At 53.0% G+C, this 18,128-nt stretch overlaps 1 protein-coding gene across 1 annotated transcript in view; it reads right to left on the reverse strand.

Moving 5' to 3' along the window:
* The window catches only part of Otog (otogelin), a 69,324-nt gene that overhangs the window by 14,717 nt on the left and 36,479 nt on the right, over positions 1–18,128 (reverse strand). Inside the window, 12 exon segments of the mRNA XM_028880146.2 lie at positions 1,123–1,306; positions 4,464–4,553; positions 5,267–5,412; positions 5,646–5,814; positions 6,517–7,418; positions 7,421–8,062; positions 8,065–8,277; positions 8,717–8,796; positions 9,642–9,759; positions 10,335–10,613; positions 11,527–11,706; positions 14,522–14,548. Of these exon segments, the coding sequence (XP_028735979.1) occupies positions 1,123–1,306; positions 4,464–4,553; positions 5,267–5,412; positions 5,646–5,814; positions 6,517–7,418; positions 7,421–8,062; positions 8,065–8,277; positions 8,717–8,796; positions 9,642–9,759; positions 10,335–10,613; positions 11,527–11,706; positions 14,522–14,548 (3,030 nt within the window).

Raw genomic sequence — 18,128 nt, forward strand, 5'->3', positions numbered from 1 at the left:
GTGGTGGTGGTGGAGATGATGGTGATAATGGTGGAGGTGTGGTGGTGGTGGTGGTGGATGGTGGTGAGTGATGGTGGTGGTGAGTGGAGATGATGGTGATATGGTGAGGTGATGGTGGTGGTGGTGTTCATGGTGGAGGTGGTGGTGGAGGTGGTGGTGGTGGTGGTGAAGGTGGTGGTGGAGGTGGTGGTGGTGTGGTGGAGGTGGTGGTGGTGGTGGTGGTGGTGGTGGTGGTGGTGGTGGAGATGATGGTGATAATGGTGGAGGTGATGGTGGTGGTGGTGGGGGGGTGGTGGTGGTGGAGGTGGTGGGGGGGGGGGGGTGGTGGGGGGGGGGGGGGGGGGGGGGGGGGGGTGGGGTGGTGGTGGTGGTGGTGGAGATGATGGTGATAATGGTGGAGGTGATGGTAGTGGTGGTATAGAAAAGCAAAGAGTTTTAGCAGCAAGAGTGGAAGCTCCATAGAACAGAACTTCATCTGTTTTGCCTCCCAGGGGCCGGCACTTAAAGGAAGGAGAGAGACCGTGCCTGTCACCCACCAGTGCAATCACAGCAGCCTGCCATGAAGTGGCTGGCAGGGAGCAGCCACCCGCACCCAGGCTCTTCCTGCACTCAGGTTCCTAGTTAACACTTGGTCTTTAGAGAGCTCTGTCTGCAGCCATGCTGTGGTCTGGAGAACCCTAGCTGTGCCTGTCACGGCATCTCTGCCATGTGCCATCAGACAGCCACTTGACCCCTGGGCCCCGCTTGTCTCTGGTTCAGTGAAGGGGCCACTTCCCAGGACTGTTGTGTGGGTGACCTGGAGTAAATAATCCTAATGAGTGCAAGTGTCTGGCGAAGGGCCCCAGCACATGCAGACAGGAAGGATCATCTGGCATTAGGAAGCCGTCAGAGACGCTGACAGACAAACCTGGCTGAAGCGACAATTGGCGAGGAAACCCTGCGCTATTCCCTGCTGACGGCTTCAGCCCCAGACAGACACTAGGCCTTCTTGCACTGGCAATTCCGTTGGTCCCACCTCTGGCCTGACACCCTGTCCAAATAGATCCTGATCCAAGGGAACCTTCCTGGTGCCAGCGAGGAACCAGGGAAGCACCGCCCTCCCCCAGCTGGGTCCCACCTCACCACACAGGCCATGGCCCTGGGCCTTGCTGGCTTTGCTGGCTTCCAGGATCATGAGTCCTGAGCTGTGGAGCCACTGGATCTGGATGTGTGAGGGTGTCCGGATGATGTACATGTGGCCTGTATCCTCGATTCGGAACCCATATCTGCTCACTGGCGGCCACACAGCCTGAGAGTCCACAGTCACCTTAAGGGGTAAGGAGTTGGGAGTACAGCTCATATCTGTCTGTACTCCCACATACGTGCCCACTCAGGTATCCACTTATCTATCCATCCACCTGCTTATCTATTCACACATCCATCCGCCTGTCTGTCCACCTACCTACCCACCCACCCATCTATCTTTTCATTATCGTCTGTCCATCAGTCTTTCTGACAAACACTGTCTAGGCACCTCCTATGTGCCAGGTTGTTTGGGGCACAAGCATCCAAGGCATAGCCCAACAGAACATGGGAGAATTCTGAAAATATTTTACAGGCAAAACCCAATAAAACCAGAACTGTAACAGCAGGAGGCGGGCTGCATCTTACTGCCCACATAAACACGAATTCCCATCCTTTCTAAACACCTCCTTAATCACTGGCTCTGCTCAGATAGTTTCTCCTGGGAGATTTCCTCTACAGCCTGGGAGGTTAGGTACTCCCTCCCTGGTATCAGCTCACTTCTGCGCTGACCATCAAGGAGGATGTAGTTCCTGCCTAGTTAAGATTACCACTAGAGTGTGGTTTTCTTCGGGGCAGGAACTGTGTCTGATTCTTTGACTTTCCAGCACTTGCCTTTGGCCTTGGCATCGTTTGGGGGCTCAGTCAGTGTCTGCTAAATCGTCAGCACACCCCAGTTTTCACAAACACTCAAGGCTATAGCTTCTATTACAAACAGACAAGGTTAAAAGTGTATGTAACGTGGAGTGAGAGTTAAGTGTTATGTTATAAAACTAAAAGAGAGAAAAGATTAAGATTATAAAATATTTATTATGATTTACCATCCTCCCTTCAGAAATAGACTATTTTATTAATCCTTCCACAAATTACCCAGCATGTGAATTACCGAGCTATAGGAAGGAAAACTTCAGTTCAGGAGCTAGAAAACTGTGACTTTGGGAAGGTCCCCAACTCTCTGATACCTTAAGCCTTCCTATTGTACCGCCAAAGGCTTGAACTCCAGGTTATGAGTGTGACCCTCCATATCTAAGCCCAGGCCCCTGGGTTCTACAGGCCTAAACAGTTCTATAAGGAATAATGAGACTGAAGTAATCATTTAGAAGTCTCTCAAGAAAGACGAGCCCAGGACTGGACAAATTCATGGCCAAACTCTGCCAGAACTTCAACGAATTAATGCCAATGCTCCTCAAACTATTCCAGAAAACAGAGAGGGAAAGAATGCTACCAAACTCATCTTACAAAGCCAATATTACTCTCATGCCAAGTTGGCTAAAGAACATGACAAAATACAAAATAAAACTATAGACCAATCTCCCTCATGACACAAAAATCCCTCAACAAAGCACTTACAAACTAATTCAGTCATACAATAAGCATATCCTATACCAGGATCGAATTGGTTTCATTTCACAAGAGCAAGGATGATTCAATGTATACAAGTAAATAAATGTAATACAGTGCGTAAAGAGACTCATGGGGACAAATCACATGGTCACCTCAATGGATGCAGAAAAGGCCTTTGACGAAGTCCAGCATCTTCTAGTGATGTAGGCCCAGGAGAAACTAGGAATAGGAAGAATGTACCTCAACACAATGATGACTAGAAAATAAGCCCATAGGCCACACTGTATTCAATGGAGGGAGAAATAAAAGCATTCCCTCCAAACTTAGGGACAGACAAGGGTGTCCACACCCTCAGCTCTTATTCAGTTCAGTGTTTGGTTGTATCCGGAGCAACAAGGCTAGAGAATGAAACACAAGCAATGGAAACAAGAAGGTAAGCACAAACCACATTATCCCTCCTCGCAGATAACATAATCTCATATCCAAAACACCCCAAAGGCTTCATCAGGAAGTTCTGGGGCCTGACATTTCAACCACGTAGCAGGAAAGCAATCTCATTTTCAACAGCCTCAAAAAAAAAAAAAAAAAGCAGAAATACACTTAACCAAGAACGTGACTATATCGACAATGAAAAACTTCAGCATCATGGAAAGACTGAGGATAGAATGTGGAAAGAACATCCACACTCACAGATTTGCAGGATTAATATTGTGAACATGGTTATATTACTAAGAACAATCTGTAGATTCGGTACAATTCTTATCAAAATTCTGTCTTTATGGAAATAGAAATTCAAATGGAAACACAAAGGTCTCTGTATGGCCCAAACAATCCTGAGACTAGAGAGCCACGCCGGAGGCGCCACAGTACCCAACTATGAGTTATACTCAGAGCCACAGTGGAAAGAAAGAAAGGATGAATGAATGAATGAATGGAAAAACAAAAAGCAAACAAACCTGCCACAAAGGACTAGAACAGAGGACCCAGAAAGGAACACACAGCTGCAGCCACCTCATTTGTGACAGACGTTTAAAACACACATTGAAGAGAAGATAGTTCCTTCAGCAGATGGCGCGGAGAAGACTGGAGACCCACGTGCAGAAGACGAAAACCGGAGCTATCGCCCCCTGCACAAAACTCAAAATGGATCGAAAGCTTGAAGGTGCGCTGGGGAAAGCGGACACTGCTTCCTGACACAGGCAAAGACTTTCTGAAAAGGATTGCAATGGCCCTGACATCACAGCAAATTCGATACGTGACGTTTCACCAGATTAAAGAGATCCTGCACAGAGAAGGAAACAATTGCCAGAATGAAGACGCGGCTTGCAGAATGGGGTGAATCTTGCCCTTCATCTAAGAGGGAGATCAATATAGAGACTATCTATAGAACTCAAAAATTAAGCACAAAACACCAAATCGTCCAGTCAACAAGAGGAAAATGAATTGGACAGAGGATTCTTTGGACAGCAATCATTTAAGGTTACACTGTCTTGCCAGCCCAACGATGCCTGTAACCATCTGCCCTGACATTAAAATGGACAAAGCATCCCAAATTAAATAACTTTCAAGTATACCGTATTTTGCTTTATTTTATTTTATTTCCTTTTATTTATTTTTTGAGACAGAGTCTCACTATGTAGCCCAGGCTAGCTACACAGAGGCAGCAAGCCTTTGCCTCCTGGTGCTGGGATTACAGGCATGTGCCATCATTTCTTAAAAGAGGGCGTCTCCCAGTCCCTGCCCCTAACTACAAACAAGTCTCAGGCCCTTACTCCTGCATACACTGACCCTCTGTGGCCAGTGCCCTGCCCTGCAGGCCACATCTTTGTTATACTCACCTTCCTGTTGAAGCGGTCGATGGTGACATGATGGGCCAAATGAGTCACATTCAATACAACCAGACAGAATGGGGGCCAGTTCAGGTGTCCCTGCAGAAAGCCCAGCCTCATCAGTCCAGGGCCCCGCCCCTCCAAGTCCCCCTCCAACTGTGTGAGTAAAGGAAATGTGGGCACACTTGCAGGCCTGAGTAGATGGTACATAGAATCCTACCTGACCTCCTGTGAGCCCAGCTGAGGGAAAGAAGGGAGGAAGAGAAGAGGAAGGAGGAGGGAGGGAGGAAGGGAGGGAGAGAAGAGGAAGGAGGAAGAAGGGGGAGGAAGGGAGAGGGAGGGAGGGAGGGAGGGAGGGAGGGAGGGGAGGGAGGGAGGGAGAAAGAGGAAGGGAGAGTGCTTCCTCTGTCCACTTGGCTCCCAGGATCACCCCAGCAAGCCCCTGCAGCTGGCACCTATGACCACAGACCACCACCTTAGAATGGCTCCCCCACTCCTCCATACCCGGTGTCAACTCTAGGGAGTCTAGAAAGCTACAGGGACTAGGAACAGTGCAGGTCCCAAGAAGGGCCAGGAGGTGGCACACTCCGCTCCACTCGTCCCCTCAGTCACCTGGCCTGATAAGGGGAGATCAGCTACCATTCCAGGAACCTCCTGGGAGGCAGAAGGAGAGAGAAAGGTGCCGCCATGGCCCTTCCCAGGACCTACCCTAAGGTCTGGCATTCCTTGAACTCCAGCTTACTACCCAATCTCCCCTCTCAGCCCAGTTCAGTTCTCAGGCCCTGGCAGGGAGAAAAGCATGGGGCATTTACCAGGTTGGCACTCTTACAATCCAGGACATGGACAGAGATGATTTCGTCCGGGCTCTGGCTGAGGATATAGATGGCCTCCTTGAACAGGGCCGCATGGCTGCCATCGAAGGTTACAAAGCTCAGGTCCGGGAAGACTGAGCATCGGCCTGGAAGGGGGGCAGGGAAGAACAGGCAGATGGCCCCAAGGCCACCTAGGAAGACTGGTGGGCGGGTGAGTCAGAGATTCTGCGGATTGGAGAGTCCCTGGGGTCACAAGGGTAGGAGCCACAGTTAGATGAGAGTTCCTGTGAAAGTGTGAGCGAGAACACAGCCTGGGGAAGAGGCATGCTGGGGTAGGGGAGAGAGGAGGACGGTGGCTCGGGCAGACTCCGTCACTCACAGGCACATTCCCAGAGTGGGCAGCAGCGATCCCCGCCCACTCGCACAGCGAGGCCCAGGACTCCACAGTGAGGGCGAGCAGCGCCCTGGGGACAGTGTTGAGACCGGTTCACGCGCACCAGCTGGCCCTCCAGGCAAATGTGCCGGATGCAGTCTTGTTCAGCGATGGGCTGTGGCGCAAAGTGGGGTGTCGGCGTGAGTGCCCCCTTAGAGCTGACGGTATTACCTGCCTCAGCCCTTCCGGAACAAGCCAGATTCTAGCAGGGCAGGCGACCCTGAGGTAAAAAACTAGGAAACTGATGCCCCGGGATAGCTGGTCCCAACGGTCAACTTGAAACAACCACGAATCACTTGGGAGAGAGTCTCAGTGAGGGGCTGTCCGGGTCAGGCTGGACTGCGGGTGTGTCGGTGGTGGGCTGTTTTAATCGTCTTAATGGATGTGGGAGGCCCAGCTTGACCGTGGGCAGCACCTCAGGTTTGAGCCCCGGACTGTGTAAGTGCAGTGAAAGCTGGCTGACCAGCACGCATGCATCTATTCTTTCTCACAGTCCAAACCACATTCTCATCCCACACCCCCAAAACACACCAAGTCATCCAATGGGGCCCTGGACCCAAACAGGCGGGGTGGGACCCTGCTCTGGTTTCAGGGGACCAGGGAGACCTGGGGGATTTTGAAGTACCAGGAGGTTGAGATAGGGATAAGCAGGGTCAGGGACACTAACGCCATCTTGCAGCAGAGGGTTTCGGAAAGGACAGGGGCCTCGACGAGCCCAGCCTATGACCATACAGTGGGGCCCATCTTAGTGGCAGGGAGAAGGCCGGGTCTTGGGGAAAGGACTCACAACCACTGAAGAAGCTGACAAGTCACTCACCACACAGGTGGCAGAAATGTTCACGTCGACCTCCATCGATCCCTCTGCCAAGCTCTGGGCTGGAGCTGAGCGCCCTGATTGCTCCGTGGTGGCCTGCCTCACTAGATCCTCTTGGGGCTGGAGGCCTGCTGGGGTCCCATGGGCCTCTGCCAGCTGAGGTAGCAGAACCAGTGAGCTCTCCCGGGAGGCCGTCCTGGCTGTTACCCGGCTTAGGGAGTAGGATGTGGGCACCAGTGGCCCTGTGCCAGCCTGGGGGCTCTCCGCCTCTGTCACCAAGGGGCTAACAGCATGGCTCACTACAGCTGTGAGTTCTGTGAACCCACCCTGGGCAGAGCCAGAGATGAAGGTGGGCGGAGTTACTTTCTTAGATAGGATGGCTGCTTTAGGGGTGGTGCTCTTCCGTGGGGCCACAGACACTGTGGGGGGCACCCCAGCAGTCACCGCTGAGGCTCCAGAGCTTGGCAATGTGGCTCCCAGAACTAAGTCTGGAGCCACAGCTGTTACTTGGGGTTCCATGGGGCGAGGTGAGTGTGCCTGGTCCTCCACAGCAGGCACGAGAGGCACTATCAGACTGAGTGTGTGAGCAGGTGGTGTCACAGTCGTGGCCACGGCCGGAGTGGTGGCCTGCCGCTGAGGTGGAGGGGTGGTGATAGAGCCTGGGGGGCCCGGTGTGGCCACCGGGGCAGATGTGCCCGCTTTCGCCAAGGGCAGGCTGGTGTCAAGAGGCAGGCCAGAGAGGAGCTGGGGTGGCCGAGTTGACTCTAGAGAAACTAAAGCTGTGGCCCCCAGTCTGTGAGCATCCGTGAATGGGCTGCCAGCAGCCGGGGTCCCTAGGGACGGCGCTGGAGGCCCGGGGGCTGCGGTGGAGTGTTGGGCTGGATGAGGCAAGTCAATGGGGCTGAGCTTGGGTGTGAGGACACTGGCAGCCTTATAGGCTGGCTGTGCCCAGGTTCTCCCTTCTCTGTAGCTGCCAAGACCTCCAAGCCCTTGGTGACGAGGGGACTGCCCGGAACCCTCTGTGCTGTGCTCACAGCCAGGGCATGGCTGGAACTTGAAGTGCTCTGGGCCAGGACGGACGGGGACATCACTGTCTTATCTGTGACCTTAGTTACTGGAGTTGTCAGGTGGGATCCCAGGGAGGTGGGGGGCCTGGAAGTTGCTCCAGGGGAAGCCACAGGTCTGGAAGAGGGGCCTGGTAGCCAAGAGGGCTGTAGGGGTGTAGTCCTAACAGGAAAGGAGTCACGACTTAGGACTGTCACAGCTTTGGTCATGAGCGGGAGGCGAGGTACAGGGGGGGACCGGGAGGAGACCGTAGTGTTGGGACTCCCTGCAAAGGTCGCGGTCACTTTGGTTGTCTCTGTTGTACCAGATACAGTGCCAGATGTGGGTGTCTGCGGAGAACTGAAGAGGGAGGATGAGGACCCTGGGAGGTGAGAAGTGGCTAGGAGGCTGGCAGCCCCTTCCTCTCTGTCTAGGGCCTCTGTGTGGGGAGCAGGAAGATTAGATGCTGTAAGCCCCAGTGGGGGGTGCAGCGTGGGTTGGGTGGGGCCGGAGACAGCACTGGCCCCTCGGGGGCAGCCATTGGCGGGTTGGGGGCTGAAGTCAGCGGGGCTCCTGGGACAAGGGCAGGCCCGTGGGTGGGGGCACTGGGAGGCTCCCGTGGGAGCTGCTGCTTGTCACTGGGGGTGGGTAGCGCTTGACCAGGTGCCAGGGTCTCATTGCCAAGCGCCTCCGTGGGGCCCTGCAGGGCTGGCTCCACACCTGGGGCAGATAGGAAAAGAGGCACCTAAGGAGGGTGACTGCCCCTAGCGTCCCTGGGGGGGGCAGGCCTGAGGGAGGGGGCCGGAGGACCAGCACTCTAAGCAGTGGGACAATTGTCGCGTGGCTTCTGAGGACAGGCAGCCACGGTCTTTGTCCACAGAAGCCAGCGAGGCTGGACCCTGTGCATCGTTTTGCTAAGCCTGGCTCCCTGTGCACTCGGCATAAGACCCCCAAGCAAGACCTCCACCCCTCCCTTCTCCTTTTCCTGAAACGAGGGCCGGACAAAGCCTCGCCAGCTCTGAGGCTCTTTCCTTCTAGAGCTCTGTGCTGACTCGGCTGCCCTAGGACCTGGGACCCTGAGCCCCTCTTCCCAGGAACACCCTGGAGACTTGAAAGAGTCGGGAGGAGGAAGATGGAGGGAGGACACCAGGCCACTTACAGTCTTCCAAATAGACACATCTCTGTGTGACTTCATCGAGGACCTTAGGGGTGGGGCACACAGGGACACAGCCTTCTACCCTAAGGACAGAGCAGGGAGCTGGTCGGTGATCAGAACACAGTGCTGGCCTCCCTCTTCTGCCTGGATAGCACACAGGCCCCACCCTTCCTATGGCATGTGCGTGTGTACGTGCTTATCACGCACACTCTCATGTAAGGCTCTACAGAGACCTGGTCACACGTGTGTACGGTAGCACCCTGCCCACATCTTCGTGCCCTGGCCAGCAAGTGTGGCTATGGGCACACCTGTGCATATGCTCAGGCTCTCCATCTAGGCCCATTATCACACAGCCCACAGGCCCTTTCCAAGGCTATAAAAAGCCAAGATGTGTACATATCGCATACACACATTCGCATCCATGTGGATGCCCACAAGTATCAGCTTCCACACCCAAGTGCATATAACCAGCTCACACAGGTGTGTGAATATACCTGTGTACAGCCCATACACACTGAATACATAAAAAAAAACACAAGGTTCAGCTATATCCATACACATCGCGGGCCAGTACACAATCTGAGCATGTGACGTTTATACACGGCACACACACGCTGTTGTGGTCTGGATGCGAACCCTCCCCCATGGATTTGCCGCCATGCCTTCACACAACAATGGCTGGATCCCGTCTTAAACTGTGACCACAAATCAGCTCTTCTTCCCTGCGGCTGCTCTTGTCACGGCAGTGAGAAAAAATAACAAAGGCACACACACAAAAAACAGATTTCCCTGACACACACAGTCCTATACCCACCTTAGTACAGACCGCTACACACAGCCACACATGCGTGTCTACACACATGCTCACAGTGCGCTCACGCTCTGTTTCACAGGCGCTGACTCCATGCCCCCTGCCCGCTGGCCTTACCTGGGCACATCCTGGCAGCTGGCTGCCCATGGGTCCCGGCAGGTTTGGAAGCAGGGGCTGGCACAGGCATCATAGTGCCACTCACAGATGGGGTAGGCGGCCCCCAAGGGCTTGGCATCTGGAAAGACAGTCCCCTCCGAGTCGCTGGGCTGAGAGCCTGAACACCAGACCCACCCGGAATTACCCCAGTCAGCCCGTGCCCCCGCCCCCGCCCTGTAGTGAGGACAATAACAATGGGCAGAAAAAGAGTGAGAAGCTGAGGTCCTGCCGGCTTCTCGGCCTGGTGCCCCAATGGTGCACTTTAAACTCTGGGGGCCAGTATGTGTCCTAAGCAGGAAACAGAAGCCAAGCGCTCCATGACCCTCCACCCCCCCCACCCCCGCCCAGGCTCAGCTTCCCGCTCACTTCCACACAGGCCACGTTTTTCTACACTACGCAAGTGGCCTGTGGCAGCGGGCAGGACCCAGGAAGTTGGCTAGGTCTCAACCCACCCCGCCACCACTCCCTATTCGGCCAATATGGACATCAGATCACCTCCCATTCCAGGGGTAGCCACCAGGGAGCACCCCTCCCCTCTCCAAAAGGATGAGGATTCTGTTCCTTGGGGACACGTGGAAGGGAAGAGGTCAGGAAAAGCAGCTGAAGTGAGGCAGACGGCCCAGACTTAAGAGCAACAGCAAGGCAGACACTTACCCAGAAGACGGAAGAGCGCACTGCCACGAAATGCCTCTGTGTGTTCGTATGTCCGCAGAGCCAGCTTAAGGCCTGATGAGTGGAGGAAGGAGCCAGGCTTTGCCAGGGACTCCAGAGCCACCAGGCCGGCCTGCCATGTCCCCCGGTGCAGGGAGAAGGAGGCGTGCTGTTGGAAGGCTTCACCACCCTGCCACTTAGCCATCCCTAGAGACCCGTTGGCTGTGGTGTGCAGGAAGAAGTTGGGTCTGTCCGCCGCCTCCAGGGACACAATATCAGGGTCTGCAGAGCCACGGGAGTTAGGTCAGTGTACACAGAGAACCAGATTTGGGGGGACGCAGCATACCAGCACGTGTCCTCACACTCAGTGGGTGGGGCTGACAGCTCCCTGGGGACTCGCTGGATCCTGTTCCTGTCACTGCGCCTCTGACCTTCCTCCCCATCCTCAGTCTTCCTCCTTCTGCTCACAGGCCACCCTCTGGTCATTCATCTCTTGGGACTAAGGGGGGAGGTTAGAGAAGCCCACAGCTGCCCTCTCCTGTCATGTCTTGCCTCCCTTCAACGGGGTCTGGCAATTCAGCAACTTAGTGTCCTTATCACATCCAGTGCTCCCCATTTCTTCCTGTCACTGTAAGTTTCTGTTTCTCAAGACCCTAAGCTAGCTCGACCCAGGCAGACCCCCCACATGGGCTCTGAAGCGCTCTCTCTCTCTCTCTCTCTCTCTCTCTCTCTCTCTCTCTCTCTCTCTCTCTCTCTCTCTCGTCCTGCTGTGGGGCTGGAATGCCTGCTGGGCAGGACTAAGTCTCTTAACGTCTCTAGTTCCTGTGCCTAAGGCTCAGAGAGAGGGAGACCAGGAGAATGGAGGAGAGAAGGGGGGTGAGCACAAAGAGAGGGGAAGGAGAGAAAGAGAAATGAGGAAGGAGGCCAGAGAGAAGGAAGAGGAAGGACACAGGAGAAGGAGAGCAGCTGCCTCTGTGACTTCTGAAAAACACAGTCAGGGACAACGGCCTGTGGGGGTCCTGTCCTAGGCAGTTTAGGGTCACAGAGGTTAAGAAACTAGTCTGAACTAGTAACAGAGCGTGGGGCTGGAGCCCTGTGGGTGGCTTCGGACTTCAGGACCCCCCCCCTCCCCTGTCTGTCTGTCGGCACTGCCTTTCCTGAGAGGGCTGGACTGGAGCCAGAGGGTGGGCCTTACCATGGGCCTTGGCCTTGTACAGAGCAGCTGTCAGCAGGAAGCTTGAAATGTCCCCTGGCTCCAGGTCCTCTGCCCTCACAAGGCCTATGTCACCGTCTACGGCCTTCACGGCCACAAGAGTGCCGCCACCGCCGCCGCCGGCCGCCACGCTGGACAGCTGGAAGGGACCCTTACCTAGCGCTGGAGAGGAGAGACCCTGTCATAAGCCCCACGGCCACCCATCAGAAGTTGAGGAGAGGCGGGGTGTTAGAAAGGGACTTTTGGTGGCTTCTCATCCCAGACCACAGGAACTTTAGTGGCTGTGATGGGTCAGGAACCCCAGGCTAGCAGCCCCTGAAGGAGATGGACCCTCCCTCAGTGCCTAAGCCATTGCACAGGGAGCCCGTGACAGTCACCCCCATAAGCATGAGCCATTACCGTGACAGGCATCACTCCGTTAGGGACCCCCGCCCAATCCCGAGGGGTGCCAGCCAGGACCTCGGAGCTCAAAGTCCGTGTCTATTTATTTCTTGCACATGTCTCATTTGTGCTTGGGAAGGGCTTTGGCTATTGGGTGGAGGGGATGTGGGTGTCCCAGACAATTGTGACAGCTTTATGCCTCTGGTGTGTCCCATAGCTGTCTGGGTCACCTTCCCAGCCACTCTCCCCATCCCTAGGATAGAATCTCAAGAACACAGCTTTAATTCAGGGCTCTTCCACACTGGGCCCGCGCTTTGCCCACTACCCCACCAGGCCTCCTGTCACACTGGACTTCCTGCTTCATTGAAGGAGCCACATGGCTGTCCTAACTCATCTCATCATGCTGTCCCACACCCTCAGAGAAATCCTTCTCCTCTCCTGCCTTCAAGACACCTCCTCAGTCCCTGGAGAGCAGCTCAAATGTCACCCACCTCCTTAGGGAAGTTCTCCCTGCACCCTTTCCCACCACACTCCCCTCCATGCTCTACCAGCTCTTGGAGCAAACACACACCAGTCACAGCTCTGTGGTGTGGATCCCATCTGTGTCCTTCATTAGAAAGCAGACAGACAGTGGAAGTGTGCTGGTAAATGGTCAGCAACCAGCTCTCAAAAAACAGATAAAAAGTGGGTCGCATCGGCTGATTTCGACGGTGTGAACACTCAAAGCAGTGACCAGTTTCAACCAATGCAGGGTTCAGAGCACACACATGGAATGCTCCCGTGTACCTCTGTAAAGCTCCTCTTTCCCAGCACCCCATGAGGCCTGGGCCACAGAAAATGCTGGGAGAAAAACGAACCAAGAAATGGGTGAGTGGGCGGGAGGGTGGGTGGAGGATGCTAGAAGCAGCTTGTCCTTTGCAAGTAACTGACACCAAAATGCCGCAGAGGGGGAGAACTGCTGCTGAAATGTCTTGCCTGATGTCACAGGGATCCTCCTGTCCCAGGAAATGCCGTTTTCCCAGAGTCTGGGACCATCAGCTGCCCCTCGGAACGGCCATTAGGCAGGACGTCTCTCTGAGCTGTGATGTTGCAGCCTGGTCCATCCAGCGCTCCTCTCACTGATCCCTGATCTTGTCTCTCGTTTCCTTCCCATAAGCCATAGTTGTTAGCTCTTAAACCTGGGACAAATGGCTAACTGAGCCGCCTAGTGACACATCAAAGCTGATGCTGGCTGCCGGGTCCTCCCAGCATACCTCAGTGCCTACCTGTTGTAGCAGCAGTTCTCAACCTGTGGGTCGCGACCCCTAGGGGGGTCAACCACCCCCTCACAGGGGTCGCCTAAGACCATCTACATATCAGATGTTTACCTTATGATTCACAACAGTAGCAAAATTACAGTTATGAAGTAGCAAGGAAGTAATTGTATGGTTGGGGGTCACCACAACATGAGGAGCTGTATTAAAGGGTCACATGCCCTACCCTAAACTCGTCCAGCCCAGGGGCTGGGCTGCCCTTCCCGCAGCTGCTCTGCCATGCATAATCCAGCCGTTTTGGGTGTACCAATGCTTTCTTATCCTCTTACCTTTTGGCTCCTTGGCTCCTGGCTCTCCTCTCTCCCTTCCCCTTCTCTCTTCACATGGCCTGGCTCAGGGTCAGGCTCACTCTGGACTCTTCCAGATGCCTCTGCCTCTAACTGTATTCTCCCTCGTATCACACTAAGCCTTCTCCTCCACAGTACCGAGGGAGCAGCCATTATCTCCTTTTTATTTCTGTTTTTTCACTCAATAGTCTTGCTGGGAAGACGCTTCCCAAGCCCAAATCAGCATCAAAATGTACACGAAGCCTATGCCCACACCTACACAGGCCGGCTCCTGTAGGGTGTGCTGGGAGGAGACGTAGGGGATTAGACGCCAAAGGGCTAGGGCACTGAAGACCTCCAGGACTCCACCTCAGCCCAAGTGGGCCAAGTTTGATGCTGAGAACTATTCTGGCGGCCATCTTGCCACCGCCCATTCAACCTCTGACTAAACTGACTAAGTGGCTCTGATACAAACACTAATCTTCCTTGGTCCTTAGCAATGGTTTGTCTTTTCATCTCCATTAATACTCCAGATGTGGTGCATATCTTGGTTCCGTGAACTCTTGGGTATTTGAAGATCCCATCTAGGTATTCAGCAGCCTTCCTCAGAGAAAGCGGTCTGCACCTGCTTTGGACAACTCGGGTCTTCAGAGGACCCTGGTGACACTTGATGAGCTTATCGGGCCCAATCAGAAACACTGTGGGGCAGGCACACTAACACCAGTGGCTTCCTGCTGCCTGGTGAAGCCTCCCTGAATGATGAAAATGCCCAAGAAGGCTGCTGTCCTGGGCCTCACATGGGTCTGCAGGAACAGCTGTGGATAAAGTCCTGGACGTCCCTGAGCCCTGCGCCACTGGGACTCCGCATCGAACAGTCCCTCCTGGAACAGTCTCAGCTGTCCCAGAGCCAGCAGCACCTCAGGAGGTCAGCACTGATGTGGCCCAAGGACAGAGTTAGCAGTGCCCCAGTCAGGCCCCGGCCCCCAAAGGCTCCACTTAGGGGGAAATCTGGCTTACCTTTGTTGAAGAAGTCACAGTCGTATGCTAAAGAAGAAAGGAGAGAGATTTCCCATTAGCACGGCACCTGGACCCAGCCTCCCCTCATCAGAGACTGGATCTGGCCTATTTCCAAAACTCCAAGATTGAGGGATGGACTTGGATCCAAATGGTTTTTGGTTTGCTTGTCTTTTGAGACAGCATTTCTCTGCATAGCCCTGCTGTCCTGGAACTCACTCTGTCGACAAAGTTGGCCTTGAACTCAGAGATCTGCCTGTCTTTGCCACTCAAATGCCAGGATTAAAGGTGTGAACTACCACTGCCTTCGCAGATCCATGTGTCTTAAAAGAAGGAAACATAGTGTCCTTCCTTGCAACCCAGCACAAGGCTCAAAACCTGGCTTGGAGTAGCACTCAGCAATGTGATGAATGAATGAATGAATGAATGATCAAACAAACGAAGGAATGTTGGACAGAAGAGTATGTTTTGTGTGACCATAAAGTTCAAGAACAGAATATGAAGATGTAGGAGTGACTATGTAGCCTAGTTGGCAGAGAACTTGTCTAGCATGCACAAGGTCCTGGGTCCAGTGGTTCTCCAGCATTGCATTATCTGGTGTGGTAGTGCACACCTCTAATCCCAGCACTCAGGAGGTGGAGGCAGAAGTATCAAACTCAAGTTCATCTTTGGCTATATAGGGAGTCTGAAATAAGCCTGGACTAGAGATCCTGTCTCAAATACAATAAACGGAACCAAAGTGGAGAAGCTCTGACTGGGTATTTTGCAGAAGAGCCCCAAAGAAGGAATGCAAGCATGAGACAGAAGTCCCTCAGCCTTGGATGAAACGGGACAAAGGGCCGCAGGATCCCAGGCTCCAGGATCTCCCCAACCCCTTGTGCAGTATCTGGCTCCACCAAAGCGCTTTTAGGCTGGAAGGAGCCCCTAAAGCATGGGCCCATTGCGCCCTCTAGTGGATGATCTGCATCTGTCCAGTGGCATCTCGTACAGATTCCTCAGTCCACCAGGAGTGAGCACTGAGGACCTTGCCAGAGTGTGTCGACCAAGAACAAAACTATGAGGAACCAGCTGGGCACACCTGGGATAAAGGCTGGGGAAGCATCTGCCTCACACACAGGGATGGTGTGAAGAGAGTCATCAACTTCTCTTTACACCCTAGACCCACAATCAACACATTTGGTTGTACCCTCTTGCCATCGTTAAGGATCAGGAGATGAAGCCAGACATGATGGCACACGCCTTTAATTCCAGGACTTGGGAGGCAGAGACAAACAGGTCTCCATGAGTTTGAGGCCATCCTGGTCTATGTAACAGCCAGGACTACACAGAGATATCCTGTCTCAAAAACCAAAAACAGAGTGAGGAGTGGGTTTGCCAAAAGCCTACAGGCAAGCACTTGCTTTTCCTCATTTGTGGACATGGAGTGCTGAACCGTAAAACTCTGAGGGGGGGGCTGGGGAGGTGACTCGGTTGGTAAAGCGCTTGCCTTACCAGCATGAGAACCGAGTTCAAGGCAGTGTTAGGGAGACAGAGACAAGGGGGTCTCTGGGGCTCATTGACCAGCCAGCTTAACGGCTACACACTGATGCAAAGAACACTTTTGCAGCTGGGCGTTGGTGGCGCACGCCTTTAATCCCAGCACTCGGGAGGCAGAGCCAGGTGGATCTCTGTGAGTTCAAGGCCAGCCTGGCCTACAGAGTGAGATCCAGGACAGGCACCAAAACTACACAGAGAAACCCTGTCTTGAGAAGAAGAAGAAGAAGAAGAAGAAGAAGAAGAAGAAGAAGAAGAAGAAGAAGAAGAAGAAGAAGAAGAAGAAGAAGAAGAAGAAGAAGAAGAAAGAAAGAAAGAAAGAAAGAAAGAAAGAAAGAAAGAAAGAAAGAAAGAAAGAAAGAAAGAAAGAAAGACAGACGTTTTCAGGGACGAAAGAAAGAAAGAAAGAAAGAAAGAAAGAAAGAAAGAAAGAAAGAAAGAAAGAAAGAAAGAAAGACAGACAGACGTTTTCAGGGACGTCTGTTCCCATCTGTCCAACCTTTGACTGGCAGGACTTGCTGTTGATCTGAACAGCAGTCATTTTAACATGTTAGCCGAGGACTTTTCCTTTAAGCTACATCTAGTTGTTTACTGGGGGGATGCATGTGGCATGGCATACATGTGGAAGTCGGAGAACACCCTGAGGGCATCTGTTCTTTTCCTCTGTCACAGGGGACCTGGGAATGAACTTGGCTGGTCAGGCTTGGCAGCCATCTCACTGGCCCAGGGTTATTGGTTTTAAAATACCTCGTGTAATATTTCTCACTTTATCTTTAAAATCCCTCCTTGCCTCAATGTCCCATAAACTCAGTGGGGTCCATGCATTCCCATTGTGATATTTTAATACCCACTGAAAACCTTATTAATCTTTGGAGAAACTATCTCTGCGTTCTTTAGGTCAACAGCTAATCCTGCTTTAATGTGACATTCTAAACATATTCAAATCAATACAAAAAGTTTATAATAAACACAACATCAAAACATTAAAATAAGCAGAAACAGCGTCCCACTGAGCCATCGTGGAACCCAGACCCAGGGGAAACTGGTAACACTGACCTTTGATATTTGTTCATCAACAATTCTTTTGCAGCAATTTTTAGTTTTTAAAGACACTGCATTAAAACGTTATTGTGTTGGATCGCTGAGCTTTCTGGTGTCCCTATAAATGCCACACCCCTGTCAAGTGCCTCACCTGCTTTACCTTAGTTCTAATTATTACACGAGACAACACACATGTCATGGTAGGTCCTCCACAGACATGTGTATCCCTCACCTTCCTGAAGGGTGGTTACCAGAAGCCAGGAGAGGGGAGACCCCACCAGGACCCAGCGTCTGTGCTGAAGGGTCTCAGGGGAGCTGGCAGGAAGAAAGGAAACCAAGCGGGGGCGGGGGGGTGCTCCCCCATCTTCTCCCTGCGGTCCCCCAGCCTGGAGCTCCGGGATCTATTAACAGCGTTGTGCGGCACCACACCACACTGCAGGAAGTTCGTGTCACTTCGCGTCCTCCGCGGCTGTGAGGTGGGGACTTGGCTTTGTTCCTGTGCTGTGGAGAAGGGATGAACCCCGGCCCCAGCTGGCAGAGCTGGGCAGACCAGAGTCTCCTCCCTTGTCGAGCTTGGGCGCTTGCCATTGTCCCGAACACAAGGTCGGAAAAAACCCACTGTGGGATACTGGAATCTAAAGGAAATGACCTTAGATTTTAGGAAATTAACCTTCTACACATTTCATTTCACCTTTTACTTCTTTTTTGTGTTTTATGGTATATATCTATACTCCCAATAGTATATGGATATAGTTGTGTATGTGTGTGCGCATGTGTGTGCGCGCACATGTGCCTATGTACACACACAATATTTCCATCTCATAGAGGTGTCAATCAGCAGTATCCACAGGCTCACACTGTTTTGAGTAAACAGGACCTCTCTCCACAGCTCAGCTGACAAAAGGCTTTTATGTTCATTATACTGTTTGAACTTACGGAGAGTTAGCTAGAGGCTGTCTATTCCTGTTTTTCAGGTGATAAAAACTGAGGCTCAGAGGAGTTGAGCAGCTTGTCTGAGGTCACACAGCATGCACAA

This window comes from Peromyscus leucopus, chromosome 1 (assembly GCF_004664715.2).
Source record: "Peromyscus leucopus breed LL Stock chromosome 1, UCI_PerLeu_2.1, whole genome shotgun sequence".
NCBI classification, from domain to species: domain Eukaryota; kingdom Metazoa; phylum Chordata; class Mammalia; order Rodentia; family Cricetidae; genus Peromyscus; species Peromyscus leucopus.